This window comes from Delphinus delphis, chromosome 3 (genome assembly GCF_949987515.2).
Source record: "Delphinus delphis chromosome 3, mDelDel1.2, whole genome shotgun sequence".
Taxonomy (NCBI): Eukaryota; Metazoa; Chordata; class Mammalia; order Artiodactyla; family Delphinidae; genus Delphinus; species Delphinus delphis.
The window spans coordinates 11,001,720-11,015,908 of NC_082685.1; the positions used below are offsets into that span (position 1 = coordinate 11,001,720).

General features: G+C 55.7%; 2 protein-coding genes across 4 annotated transcripts; one reads left to right on the forward strand and one right to left on the reverse strand.

Moving 5' to 3' along the window:
- Nucleotides 1-5,165: 5,165 nt before the first annotated feature.
- On the reverse strand, nucleotides 5,166-8,579 carry IER2 (immediate early response 2). The gene has a single exon (XM_060007884.1). The coding sequence runs from the start codon at nucleotides 6,741-6,743 to the stop codon at nucleotides 6,072-6,074; it is 672 nt and encodes a 223-aa protein (XP_059863867.1). The 5' UTR covers nucleotides 6,744-8,579; the 3' UTR covers nucleotides 5,166-6,071.
- Nucleotides 8,580-9,811: 1,232 nt separating this feature from the next.
- On the forward strand, nucleotides 9,812-12,639 carry STX10 (syntaxin 10). 3 transcript variants are annotated; one of them, XM_060007881.1, is made up of 8 exons: nucleotides 9,812-9,909; nucleotides 10,150-10,319; nucleotides 10,495-10,589; nucleotides 10,666-10,728; nucleotides 11,668-11,775; nucleotides 11,870-11,976; nucleotides 12,074-12,168; nucleotides 12,272-12,639. In XM_060007881.1, the coding sequence occupies exons 1-8, from the start codon at nucleotides 9,875-9,877 to the stop codon at nucleotides 12,346-12,348; spliced, it is 750 nt and encodes a 249-aa protein (XP_059863864.1). In that variant the 5' UTR covers nucleotides 9,812-9,874; the 3' UTR covers nucleotides 12,349-12,639. The 3 variants fall into 3 exon arrangements, with proteins under 3 accessions (XP_059863864.1, XP_059863866.1, XP_059863865.1); XM_060007883.1 differs by having other exon boundaries at nucleotides 11,870-11,972; XM_060007882.1 differs by lacking the exon at nucleotides 10,666-10,728.
- Nucleotides 12,640-14,189: the final 1,550 nt, after the last annotated feature.

Consider the following 14,189-nt stretch of genomic DNA (forward strand, 5'->3'; position numbering starts at 1 on the left):
GCCCCTACAACCGCAGGGCGCGCTGGGGCGGGAGGGGGAGGCAAGCGCCGAAGGTCCGGGCGGAATCCGTAAGGGACCAGTTTGGGGGCGAGGGGGCGGAGCCGGGGTCACAGACCAACACCTGGAGCTCTAGGAAGTACTTAGCTCGGTGCAGTGCGCGGGGGCGGGGCCCGGAAAGGAGTGCAAAGCGGGTAAATTTGCATACCCCGCCCCCGTCTGTGATTGACACCCAGATAACCCCGCCCCGCGCCCTGGCTAAGTTACCCACCCAGAGGGCCCAGCCTCGGACTTAAATTTCCCAGCCTAGATCAAGTCCCCGCCCCGCGCCACTAGCAATCTGGACGAGGCCTGCGTTTTACCGCCGCGGGCGGGTGGACGTCTCTCAGGTTCCTGAAACCGGGTAAGCCGGTCTGGGAGCCGCTTCTGGGCTGGTCTCGACCTGTGGACCGGCCCTTTCCCAGCTCAGCGGAGTCCGAACTGGGGCATCTGTTCCTTGGGTCCCACACAGTGGAGGAGGCGGGGGTGGGGGTGGGCGTGGTGAGCGAATATCTTGATGGTGGGGGGGGGACACCACTAGACCTGTCCCGTATTTGCTCTCCTGCAGGACAATCTTCTCTGGACCTCGGTTTCCCAGTCTGTGAAAAGTGGACATTAAAAGGACCGACCTCAAAGGAAAGTAGCAAATACATCATTCACTCACAAAAAACACTTAGTAAGCATCTACTAGATTCATCTCTGCCCTGATGGAGGCCACAAGCTAGAAAAGGAGACAGACCCAGAAAGAAATGTAACATTGCAGTTGTGATAAATACTACTGCTACCACCACTACCACTACCACTACTATTACTACTACTACTACTACTACTACAAAGTAGTTCCTGATCAGAATAGCAATAAATATAGGGGTCTTAGGCTAAAACGGAGGGCAGAAAGGTAAGTTCCCTGATGATTTGCCCTTGAGCTAAGCTGACTTAACTAGGTAAATAGGGAAGAGAAAAGACTCTTAGCAGATAATAGCATATACAAAGGCCCTGTGGCTGGAAAGATTGTGGAAATATAAGGAACAAAAAGCAGATCAGTGTGGCCGGAGAATGATGCAAGATTAGCCAGAGATGGGCTGGGCACAGATCAAGCAGAGTCTTTCAGACAGTCGTAGGGGTTTTGTCCCTCTTCCAGAAGCAGAATTTTCCTAACTCTGGGACAGTGGGCAAAGTGATTCAATGTTATTTAAATAATGTAACGAATCCCTCAGAGTCTCTCCCTTTTCAGCTAGTCTAAGGATCGTCTTTGGCAATAATGTGTCTTTAACCTTTCTAATCTTCCTTTGTAACAAAGGAAGCTGTCTGGAACCTAACATTGGTTACTGTTTCAGCAGGGTCTTATGACAGTGTTTCATTTTCATTGTAACTTTTATACACTGTTACCTTCTAAGTATGGTGAGTGATTGACAAGTGGGTTAAGTTTAAAATATCTATTACTTAAATAATAGTACTGTTGTTAAGCAGATATGACAAAAATCCTGACCCTCAACTGCCTGAAGTTTGGGAAATTCAATTCTAAGAGCCATGGGAAGCCACTGATTAATGAGATAATAAATATTAAGCGTTTAGCACCTGCTTACCCCAGCCAACCTCATTCACTTACTCAGGACTGGGCTGGGCATTCATGGAATTGACATTTATATGGGGCCATGGATGCTAAATAGAACTTAAATACATCCTTTCAGGAGGTGAGCAGTGCTCTAAAGAAGGCTGAACAGGGTAAAGGAGTAGGTAGCAGAGTGGGGTGCTATTTTAGATCAGGTAGCCAAAGAAGGCCTCCCCAGGGAGGTGACATTTCAGCAGAAAGTGAGGATGGACTTGTGGATGTCTGGGAGAAGAGCATTGCAGGCAGAAGGAACAGCAGGCGCAAAGGTCCTGGGGTTGGAACACACCTGTCCTGTTCTCCAAGCAAAAAGGAGGCCAGTGTAGATGAAGCAGAGGAAAGCTGGGATAGTGAAATGATCCCGTTTGCATTTTTATAAGATCAGTGCAGCTGCTGCATAGAATAGACTGTGGGCATCAAGGGCAGGGAGGAAGCCACTGCCCTCACCCAGGTGAGAGGTGAAGGCAGCTCACAGCAAGGTGGGAGCCATGAGGATGGGGAAAAGCTTGGAGTGGGATGGATAGTCAAGTTGACAGCACCTGCGACTGGACGGGGTATGAAGGAAGGAGAAAAGGGAAGTCAAGGAAGATTCCTCCTCCGGTGAAAGGCTGGCAGGAAGCAGCAAGAATCCTCTTTAGGTCCTGCTAGGTTTGGAATACCTGAGAGCCTCAAGGGGAGACAGAGAGAGAGGACTTGCCAGACAAGTCTGGAGGTTAGGGGGAGGTCCAGGATGGAGAGCAAAATTTGGGAGTCAGCATAGAGGTAGCAGTTAGGGCCTTAAGACTGAATAAGCCTACCTAAGGGTGAGTATAGACAGAGATGGACCCAGGGCCTGAGGCAGGAATCACAGGTGAGGTGGGAGTGTGAGTGTGGGGGCCTGAAAGCAGGAAGAATCAACCCTGTCAAATCATTAGCATTAGACCAGACTCAAGCTGGGAGGGGAGCTCTCGTTCACATTGAGCTACTGGGTGAGGAACCATTCTTCCAGCTCTCTGGGCTTAGCACAGTGTCTGTACACACTTTCCCATACATATACATGTACTTGTATTGCTGTATGTGCTTTTATTATTTTTTTCAAAACAAACAACTTTTTTTTAAATTGAAGTATAGTTGATTTACCATGTTGTGTTTGTTTCAGGTGTACAGCAAAGTGATTCAGAGATATATATAGACATAGATGGACCTTTTTTTTTAAGTCTTTATTGAATTTGTTACAATATTTCTTCTGTTTTATGGGGTTTTTTTTGGCCCTGAGGCATGTGGGATCTTAGCTCCCCAACCAGGGATCGAACCCACATCCCCTGAATTGGAAGGCGAAGTCTTAACCACTGGACCTCCAGGGAAGTCCCTAGATATATATTCTTTTTCAAATTCTTTTCCATTATAGGTTATTACAAGATATGAATATAGTTTCCTGTGCCATACAGTAGGTCCTTGCTGTTTATTTTATATATAGTAGTGAATATCTGCTGTATGTGCTTTTTTATAAATTTATTTATTTATTTTTGGCTGTGTTGGTTCTTCATTGCTGCGAGCGGGCTTTCTCTAGTTGCAGTCAGCAGCCTTCTCATTGTGGTGCCTTCTCTTGTGGCAGAGCACGGGCTCTAGGCACGCAGGCTTCAGTAGTTGTGGCTCGCGGGCTCAGTAGTTGTGGCTCACAGGCTCTAGAGTGCAGGCTCAGTAGTTGTAGCACATGGGCTTAGTGGCTCCGCAGCATGTGGGATCTTTCTGGACCAGGGCTCGAACTCATGTCCCCTGCATTGGCAGGAGGATTCTTAACCACTGCGCCACCAAGGAAGTCCCCAATTTGTGCCAATTTTGGACAATGCTGTAGTGAATACCCTTCTGGAACCTCTTTTTCCAGGCCTGAGGTTCCGTGGGGATCCACGGGCTATGAGATCTGTGACAGTTTTAGTTTTCACAGCTATTGTCCAATCGATTATTCCCCAGAGGGCTTGTCCCAATAATCCAATGCCATGTAATGGCGTGGAAAGTCCATGGCTCATCAGTGTCGACTGTTGTGACAAATTTTCAATTTTGTCTCTTCTGATGGGTGAAATGGGGTCTTGGGGAAGGGTATACGTTAAGCGGATGTATGTGAGGGGCACTTGGCCTGTCTCCCACAGCATCACCTCCAGCCCTCAGCCCCCAGTGACCGAGTACCGGAAACCCCCAGGCGGCCCGGGCGGGGGCGGGGGTCGGCCAAGCAGCTTCCCGTGGAAGGAAGCGCCCGGCGGTTCCTGCGACAGGATGCGCAGTGATGCCCCTCCCCAGCCGCCGGGGACTTCCCGGGGCCGGGCCAGGTTCTCGAGGGAGTTGCCCCCACGCGGACGAATTGAGCTACCGCGAGGGGTGTGGGGCTCCAGTCCCCCAGCATCCCACTGCGGAGCTGTGGGTCGGTCCCCCGAGTGGGCGGCACTAAAGTCTTTCACATTTCCCGGGAGGGAAACGGGCTGCGGTGGAGGCGAGATTCCCCTGAGGGGCCCTGAGGGAGGCAGGGAGGAGGGAGTGCGATGAGTGAACGACGCAGGAGGGGAGCCAGGGGCGGGCATTCGGGGGCGGGGCCTCCCCTCCCCCGCGCCCTCCTCCCTCAACCCTCGGGGTCAGGTCCCCCGGGTCTCGGGAGGCCAGCCGTGGCGGAGCCTGCCGTCTGGAGGCGGGGCGGGAGCTTTCCCGGCGCCTCCCGCCGCCTTCACCGCCCGCACCTGCGGCTCCTTTGTCCTCCCAACAGCCCCCACCCCCCACCCCCCAGTCCCAGTGCAACATCTACAAACGCTCTCCTAAACCAGCACTGGGGAAATTGTGAGGGGTTCCTCCTCTCTGGGGGGCTAACCTGGGGATGGGGTGGGGCCAAAGCAAACAAGCGCTCCCACGGGAATTTCTAAACCCACAGCCTCGCAGGGAAGCTGTTGAGGCCCACTTTGCAGATGAGGAAACTGAGGCTCGGAGCACACCTCCTAGCCTGAACCACAGTTATACCGCCAGGGACTGGAACTGGGCATAAAGTGTGCTCCAAAGCTCACCTCAGTTCCACCCCAGTTGTGGGATCCCTGCTGATTCAGTTAATCAAGCGGGGGGGGGGGGGGAGGGAGGACTGTTGGGAGACATCCTTCAAGTCTCCAAAGGAGGTGTGGTCCCCCGACTCTGCTGCGGGCACAGTACCCAAAGTATCCCCCAAACGTCTGAACTCGGAAAGCACTCTGACCCAGCCAGAAATACAGGAGAATGTCCAAGGAACCCCCAAACGTGAGAGGGTTAAGGAAAGGTCAGAGCACCAGGCAATCAGCACTCAGTGCTCTGGCAAAGAAAAGGCGCCCGGCCCCTTCCCGCCCACTCTGCCCACGTGGTAGCCGGTCAGACCGGTTTCTGGGGCCCCAGCAAGCCGCCAGCCAGCTCCTGACCCCTTAACCCTGCCCCTCCCCCACCAGGGAAGAAAACCAGACGGGCTCCACAGACTTTTTCTTCAAATGGTCTTTATTTTCCTATCTGGCATTTCTAGCAAAAAGGCCAGACAGATGGAGTTAACAGAATCCACCACAGTAAAGGTAAACAGAACCCCCCTCCCCCAAAACTGGCCCAGTCTCACCAGCAACTGATCCCAGCTCAGCTTTACAGCGCTCTGAACAACCCCCTCCCCCCATTTCCGTGATTCATACCAGGAACGTCTGGGTTGATTGTGTCTGTAGGTCTGAGGGAGGCTCAAGCTTGAGACTGTCAACATATTCCCACCTCTCACACACCAGATGAGAAAAATTTTAACCTGAAATTTGATCTGCCCTCTGCCCCCGAAGGCGTAGGGGCTCGGGGCAATAACCCACACCACGCGGAGGCGAAGTGACTCAGGCCGCCCTCCTCCCATTCCCCTGGGCGTCCACACCCCAGATCCTCCTCCCAGGCCTCACACCCACGCAAGACAACAGGAAGCTCCCCACGTCTGCCCATGACGCAACGATGACCGCTTGCACAAGTATGTCACTGGAGGGGGAAGGGAAGTGCCTGGAATTCTCTGAGGTTGGAAACGCAAACACCAACTATTGAAAAACCTTGAAAGGGCAGCACAGCCCCCAGTAAAAAATAAAGTACGACCCTGAGGAGTTTAAAGAACCAAAGCTCCCTTCTCCAAGTCCCAGAAGGAGAGCGTAAGGTCCATATCCCAGTCCGTTAAGACAGCACCTGTGGGCGCGGCAGGTCTGGGGGAAGACGCCCGCGCCCCCGGCTCAGGTTTCTTGGTGTCGCCGCTGCACACAGGTGGCGACGGCACCCCGTGGGTAGAGTCCCTCTCAGGGCATCTCGGCAGCCAGGGCGGCTGCCCCTCTCCACGGTTTCCACGGGCGCTCCCCCGGGGGTGGGCCTCGCCTTGGGTCTGCTCACTCTGGCCGACGGTTCGGCCCGCGTTCTGGGCTCTGGTAGCGCCGCTCACGGACCCTCAGAAGGCCACCACGGCCCGCACCAGCACGTTCAGCATATTGTCCGCCGGGCGGCAAGCCGGCTTCGCCTCGCACGCCGGCGGCGCCGTCGGGGGCGCGGCGGGGCTGCAGTTCAGGAGGCCGGAGAAGCGCCTCTGCAGGACACGCGCCAGGTTGGGGAATGCGCCCTCCGCTTGCGCCGGAGGGGGCTGCAGGCGATCAAGGACGTCCGAAGAGGCCCTTTCCTCCTCCTCCTCTTCTTCTAGGCGGGCTTTCTTACTCGGGACCAGTGCAGCGTCCCCACCGTCGCTCAGGCTGCAGCTCCGCCGCTTGCGGCTGACTTTGGCGGGGCGCTGGGCACTGCGGGCAGGGGTCTCCTCCGCTCTCGGTGTCTCCTGCGTGTCCATGGGTTCCGGAGAGGGCTGCTCACCGTCGCAGGGCGCTACCTCTGCTGCGGCTTCCGCTTCCCGCGGCGGGTGCAGGCAAGGGTCAGGGGAGCGGGCGGGCGGCAAGGGCACCTCGGGCTCCTGGGCTTCCACCTTGGCCGAGAGGTAGAGCTCCCGGGCGCTGCGCATGACCAGCGACAGCTGCAGACTCCGGTGCAGCCGCAGGCCACCGCGCTGCATGCGCGAATGGTACATCTTCCACACCGACAGGGTCATGATGCGTTGCGCCTCCTTCTGCACTTCCATAGCTGCTTGACTGAGGGGCGAAGGCGGCGGGGACACGCGGCTGGGCAGGGCAGGTGGCAGGTGCACACTGGACAAGGCGCTCGTTCACGCCTCTCTGTACAAGCCAACCCACGCCGAGACGCTGCCAGGACGCTCTACCCCGGCGCCCGCCACCCGGGCCCTTTTGTACCTCAAGTGAAGTCACTGAGACGCCCCGCCCAATCAGAAAGTCGCATCCGGGCTTTCCACAGCTCTGAGGCGAAAGACTCCTTAAAGCGACAGGGTGGAATTTACCGAGCAAAGAAAAGGGACTCGAACTCGTGTGAGGAGGAGCGTTCCCCAGCCCAAGCTGAGCTCTCGGGGTGGTCTGCTTCTTCAGGGCCCCCCACTGCACCCGCGCGCGGGCCCAGGGGACAGGCGCCGTGGGTGGGGCTCAGGGTCCACCCACGGGTTGCATCTGGAGACCCCTGCGGGTCGTAGGCAGCACGTTTCCCTTCGCACCCGGGAAGACTTGGGTTCTAACTGATACATCCCCCGTGGGAACTGTGCCTAGCATCTACCAGGCGCCTAATTAATGTCTTGTTTGATCCCCCGTGGGAACTGTGCCTAGCATCTACCAGGCGCCTAATTAATGTCTTGTTTTTGTTTTTTTTAATCAATAACGATGCTTACACTTACTAAGCTCTTACTACGTGCCAGGCGCTAAAGGCTTTCCTTTCACAAACATCTCATTGATCTCTCACCTCCACTCCGCGGAGGGTAGTTATATCTTATTTCTTCAGGTGAGGAAACCGAGGCAGAATGACTCGTCCAATATTTGCTAAACGAATAAATGAGCCACGGCGGTGAAAGGGGACCACTGGAACCTGAAGCTCTCCTGTCTCTCCAGCGTCCGCCAGCCCCCGTCACTCCCCTCGTTTGGAAGCAGTTAAGAAAGCGGGACACGCTGGCTGGCTCTAGGGCAAAGTTGCCCACTACACGGGCGGCGGACGTCTGCAGACACAAGCGCAGCCCAGGCTGCCATCTCTGCGCTCCTCTTTGAGCATCCCCCCTCCGCCACCCCAGTTTCCGTTGGCACGAAATCCACGATGGGCGTGGAGCTCGTAAGGCGGAGGACCCGGCCGCAACACAGCCCGAGTGAACATGTGGCTGCGGTCCCCCAAACGACGCAGACGTTCTCCGCCTCTGCTTCCCGGGAGGCGGAGTTGGGATAGGACCTAGAAACTGAGCCACGCACTGATAGAGCAGATAGATAGAAAACATCGGCCCCACCTTCCGCTACGCACTACAGTTCCAAGAAAACCTAATTCCAGTTCCTCAGAAAATGCAGAATTGTTCGAACAGCTCCATTCACTCGTGGTGCGGGCCCTTTAAGGGGAGGCTTCCCCCGCCACACACACACACACACCCCCGCACTGGTGCGCGAACCTTCCCGCCACTAGATCTGCCAGGCTTCCACAACTATATTTGGAAGTAATGACGTAGGGCATGCGCGCTAGCCGCTTCCGGCTGCCCATATAAGGACTGGGGCCAGGATCTCTATACAAGACTTCAGCCGGCTTTTTCCGGGCCAGCGGGCGGGCGTGGGTGGTGCCTTACCCTACTGGCAGGCCCCCTCCGCTCTCCCTCTCCCAGCCGCTAGAGCTGGTTGGAGCCCCCGCTTTCAGGAGCGGCGTCCAGGGGGGGGCCCGCGGAGAGCGAGAAGAAACTTTCGCTTCCTTCCCTCCGGAGTCCAGGAAGGTGTGACGCCCCTCCGGAAAGCCCCCTGCCGGCAGGTAGGGGCCACCTCAGGGCTCACACTGACGCCATCTCCCAGAGACCTACACAAAGACCTTGCCTACACAAGCAGCTACTCCCTGAGGACCACTACATTCCTGTCCCCGTCCCTCCCCCCCATGGACACCCTGCCAGGCCCCCTCTCATGTATTCCTGCCCCTCCGCCAAAAAATTGCTCTTCTCGTTCACATTTGGAGCATGCTCATGTCCCCCACTCCCAATCCCGGCACATGAAAACAACAATTATTCTCTCTTCTAAAAGACTTCTCCCAAAACTGTCCCCATTCAACGATCCTGCCACATATTACGGCAACCTGCTGAGGACACCCCCATCCTCCCCCCCCACGAAACTCCACAATGACATCCCCAGCCCAGACGCTATCTCTGACACACAACGGGGGCGACCCTCCGAGGACTTCTTCAGACATCCCGCTCCAGAGATCAGGACCCCACTCAGCCGACAGCTGCCTCCCGCCCCCATAAAAAAAGTGCTTTCCCGGAGACCCTACACAGAAGGGCTCTGTCACACAGGTGGCGACCCTATGAGTCCCTCTCCAGACATTCCTGACCCCTCCTCACAAGCAGAGGATTTCCCTGCAGACCATCCTCAGAGCCACCACCACACCCACTCCCGCACCCCCAGGCTCGCACCCAGAAAGACCTCACCCCCCAGAAGCATCTCCGGGCCCCCACTCGCGGCCAACCCGCCCTAGGGCGATCTCGAGGCGTCCCTCCTCCGCAGGAAAAAAGAGGAGGAGAGAGTCCAGCAGAACTCCCCACACTTCACCCTGCCCCCGCGGGAAGGTGGGGATACCACCTCTCCCAATACTCCTTACCAAACCTGCCACTCCCGACCCTGGGCTGGGACCATCTCTCATCTCCCATCTCCTAGGACAGGATCTAGGTGCAGGCTCAGGGAGCCCATGAAGATGATCTACAAATTGAATGAGCCCCTTCCCCAGCCATAATCTCTCCTGATTTAAAGGAGACTATTATTATTTACATTGCCCGGAAGGGAAACAGGTTGCGCAGCAACAATCCGAGAGGTTGGGTCTCGAACCGAGGGATTTGGAGCTCTGAGTCGAACCCAGCCAGACGGAACTAGGACACCTCCGGGGACCAGGACGCGAAGGGGCGGTACGTGCAGACAGGAAGCCGTCTCTGCCCACAACCAAGATGGCGAAAGAGAGAGCGGATGTTTCCGCACTGCGGGCTGCCAAGGCCTCTCTTTCTCTCCTGGCGGCCCAGCTCTCAATGATGGCAGTGGTCACGTGACGGGGGCGGGGGTGACGGCTCGTTTTGCACCTCTTGGAGGGAACCAGCTTCCCAGGCCGAGAGGGGAGGGGGCTTGCCTTCGGGCGGGTGAGGGGCGTGACATGTCGCTCGAAGATCCGTTTTTTGTAGTCCGAGGGTGAGTGACAGCGATGGGGGAGGACAGAGGGTGTGCTGTCCCCCTGCCAGCCAGTGCCCGCGTGCCATACGGAGCATGTCAGGCATTCTGGGCACCGCCGTCGGGATCGCCCCGTGGCCGTGTGGGAGGGGTACGCAGTGGGATATGAGGGTCTCCTGAGTCCCCATCTCGTTTGGGGGCGCAGTGGTGGGAGGGAGGACCGCCTGCCCCCAGCCGCGCCCGCTGTGCCCCTGCCCGCAGCGAGGTGCAGAAGGCGGTGAACACGGCCCGCGGGCTTTACCAGCGGTGGTGCGAGCTTCTGCATGAGGGCGCGGCGGTCGGACGCGAGGAGCTGGACTGGACGACCAATGAGCTGAGGAATGGCCTGCGCAGCATCGAGTGGGACCTCGAGGACCTGGAGGAGACCATCGATATCCTGGGGGTGGGGGGGGGTTGGAGGGCGGCATGGGAGAACCCATTGAAGTGGCAGTGGGCCGTGGGAGCCAGCCCTCGGGGAGGCTGGACACCTAGGAGGTGTTTGAGGGCTTTGAGGCAGAGGAGGGCGTTCTGTCGGGCTCTGGCCTTGACTCTTGACTCGCGGCTTACGCATAGTGGAAGCCAACCCAGGCAAGTTCAAGCTCCCAGCTGGAGACCTGCAGGAGAGAAAGGTGTTTGTGGAGAGGATGCGGGAAGCAGTCCAGGTGAAGAGAGTTTCCAGTGGGGTGAGGGTGGGGAGGTTGGGGTATCATTACTCTCTGATGCTGTCCTTACCCCTAGGAAATGAAGGACCATATGGTCAGCCCCGCAGCCATAGCCTTCATGGAGAGGAATAATAGAGAGGTAAAGGCATCCCGACCCAGTATCCTCACCCCCTGTCTCTCGGGGTGACCCTCCCCTTGGAGTGCAAGCCACCCTCTGTGTCAGTGCTCATCTTCTCTGTGCACAGTTGTCTCCATGCTGTCTACCCGCTTGCTCTTTCTGGATGTGAGCTCCTTCTGTGTGTATAATCTCTTCTGCCTTCTCCTGTGGGTCTATACTGGTTTCCTGTCGGGGGGCGGGGGGTGGTGGCCTATCTCCTTTCTTTTTTTTTTTTTTAGCTCTCTGTGTTACTGTTTTCAGGATTTGATGCTTACCTTTTTAATCTGTGTATGCACTTGACCTCTCTGAACTTGACCTCTGAGTGGATCCCCACCTGCCTTGTGCATGCACACCATTTTCCTCTGTGGGTGTGCGTGCCCCACGTGTGTACCCACTCATGCCTTTTGTGCGCAGTCTCTCTGCTGCCTCTGTCTGTACACCTTTTTCCTCTGTGTTGTGTGTTCGTTCTTGCATGTTGTAAACAGCAGCCTCACCCATTAAACCCACATGGGGTCTGGGAGGGTGGAGGGCTGAGGTCTGCAGCAGCTTGGAGTCCTATAGCAGGGTCCACATGCCTTCCATGTGTGCTGCTTTGGGTATTAAAGTTCAATTCTTAAATACATGTGTTTATAGGATAATAAGTGTTCTCCCTGGATTAATTCATTAAATCCTTATTCCATTCTCAGGAAACAGGAATTATAGCTCTCCCCATTTTACAGATGAGGAAACTGAGGCACAGGGAAGTCAAGTGATATGGCCTCGGGGTCACCTTGCTAGTAAGTGGTGGCTCTGAGGAACCCAGGCCGTCCCACTCCAGAGACTGCCTTCCTGACAAACCACCATCTAAATTTGCCACAAACCTTGTCTGTCTCTGCCGTGAGTGGGCGACCCTCCCTGAGCCTGTGGTCTTGGCCTCCACAGATGCTGACAGGCAAGCCAGCCACCCTGAAGTCAACCAGCGACTTGCTGGACGCCAGTGTGGTCTCAACCACCTCTCGCTACATTGAAGAGCAGCAGGCCACACAGCAGGTGTGTGTGGGTGGCTGGAGGCCCCGGGCTGGAGGAGCCTTCAGGCAGCTCAGGGCTCCCTGCCGACCGCAGTTCCCACCCCTCCAACCTGCAGCTGATCATGGACCAGCAGGACCAACAACTGGAAATGGTGTCTGGGAGTATCCAGGTTCTGAAACACATGTCCGGCCGCATCGGGGAGGAGCTAAATGAGCAGGGCATGTGAGGCCAGGACCCCAGGGGTGGGCCAGGAACCCTTGGCTGGCTGCACTGGTGTGCACAGACCCCCCAGGGGCTGATTACCTCCTGATCTCGGCAGTATGCTGGACACCTTTGCTCATGAGATGGACCACACCCAGTCCCGGATGGATGGGGTCCTCAGGAAGATGGCCAAAGTATCCCACATGACCAGTGGTGAGTCCCGTGGAGGTGGGGGGAGGGGGAATTCGGCAGTGGGGGGAGGGGGTTGTGGGTGGTGCTGCCTCCCCTCTGTGAACTCTGACCCTCTTGCTCCCAGACCGCCGACAGTGGTGTGCCATTGTGGTGCTGCTGGGGGTGCTTCTCCTGGCCCTCATCCTGTTCTTCTCTCTCTGATCCTGGTCCTCCCCAGGAAGCTGGTCCCTCCAGCTGGGGGGCTCAGCAGAGCCTTGCCCCCTGGGAGGAGGGGGATCATGCCTGGGGAGCTGTCCCAAGGCTTCATCCAGAGCCAGTAGGACCCTCATGGCCCTGGGTGGGAGCCCCCACCACTGGTTCTGTCTCAAGTGCGCTTAGGGGGTGGTGGAGGTAGGGGGACCTCAGACACGCCCCTCCCCATCTCTCCTTCCCGTGCCCCAAAGCCATCGCTTTGCCCGTGTGCCTTCTACATGTGTCAACTTGGAAATAAAATCCCAGCCTTTGTTATATACATTTGTATCGTATGATGTGTCGATCTGAACTTGTGGCTGTCCCTGAATGGGAGCTCCTGTTCTAAGCCCCCTGCTTGCACACGCTGGGGCGAAGTGTGCATGTGTGTGTTAAGGATTTCAATGGTTGATATTTGGTGCAGAAAAGACTGTTCTGGTTTATTTCTTGGATTTCATGATGGATAATTTTATTACCATCGAAATTCCAAACACTGATTCTTCTTGAGCTTTTGAAGTTCAGCCTAAACGTCTTTTGCTTGTTCTTTGTCTAAGGTAGGTAGGTGAGTCCCTTAGCTGTGGAACTGAGCTGTCACTTCCGAGGGGCCTCTGAGTACCACTAGGCTCCCTCATACACCTGGTCACTCTAACAAGAAAGCATTTGTAAATTTAAGGGCTTTGCCATAGAGCCTTCCTGAGTAGGAGAAATGATTCCTATAAGCCAGGTAAACTTGTAAGTGCTGTGAATCTTAACTTACTGTCTTACATGTTTCCGTCTTGAGCATTATGTAATCAGGCATCAGGCCCACCCTTCTCAGTCACTCATTTATACATTGTAAAGTGCTCTGACAAGGATGTCTGTCATTCCATTAGGCTGATTTGTCAAAGAGAACCAAATATGTTCAGATTATTTTTTTTTGGTCGCACCATGTGGCTTTTGGGATCTTAATTCCCCGATCAGGGATCGAACCCAGGCCGCCTGCAGTGGAAGCGTAGAGCCCTAACCACTGGACCGCCAGGGAATTCTGCTCTCCCCCCCCCACACACACTTATTTTTTAAATGCAAAACCACTACCACTAATGCTGTGGTTCAGGTTGTCTTGATCCATTCTACACTTGGTTCTAAGTCTTCCTGGGGTTAAAAAGATGTGCTTCTGGGAGTCTGACAGTGTTTCCACCTACCTGGGCTTGCCTACATGTTAAGACAGGCAGACTTCCTGTTACTTGAAGTGACTCTGGACCAGAGTCACCTGAGGATTTTTGTTGATGCTGCTGTTGGCTCCCCCAAACCCCTGCTTTCTGTTGGTTGAAGCTGGGCTTCAGGACTCCAGAGGGGGCTGGTCTTACTGAAGCATGCCCAAGTCACCCTGTGAATTGAGTCACCCTCAATCATCTGCCCCAAGGAAGTCTGGAGCTCCCTCCAATCATCATGGGGTGGTGAGACCTGGACTGGGCGGAGATGAAACCCCTTGTCCACCTCCCCAGCAAAGATCTTTTGATTTGATGGAATCCCTAAGGTCTGTCAGTTGTCTTCCCACACTGCTTGAGATACCTCTGAATCAATGGGACCCTAGGGCACGTTGCATCTTTTCTGTTTCGGTTGTTAGAACATTTTCCCACTCATATCCTCAGGGCCCTACAGCTCTTCCAGTTTTTTTTGTTTTTTGGCCACCCTGCACAGCATGTGGGATCTTAGTTCCCTGACCAACCCGTGCCACCTGCAGTGGAAGTGCAGAGTCTTAACCACTGGACCACCAGGGAAGTCCCTCTTCCAGGTATTTTAAACAACCACCGGCTGATTTTAGGCTTGCCATC

What these genes read in the sequence shown, in the direction of transcription:
- IER2 (XM_060007884.1), bottom strand. Translation starts at nt 6,743, where the DNA reads ATGGAAGTGCAGAAGGAGGCGCAACGCATCATGACCCTGTCGGTGTGG.
- STX10 (XM_060007881.1), top strand. Translation starts at nt 9,875, where the DNA reads ATGTCGCTCGAAGATCCGTTTTTTGTAGTCCGAGG. An exon ending in TGGAGAGGAATAATAGAGAG is followed by an intron (nt 10,729 to 11,667) that starts GTAAAGGCATCC and finishes TGGCCTCCACAG; the next exon opens with ATGCTGACAGGCAAGCCAGC. An exon ending in AGTATCCCACATGACCAGTG is followed by an intron (nt 12,169 to 12,271) that starts GTGAGTCCCGTG and finishes TCTTGCTCCCAG; the next exon opens with ACCGCCGACAGTGGTGTGCC.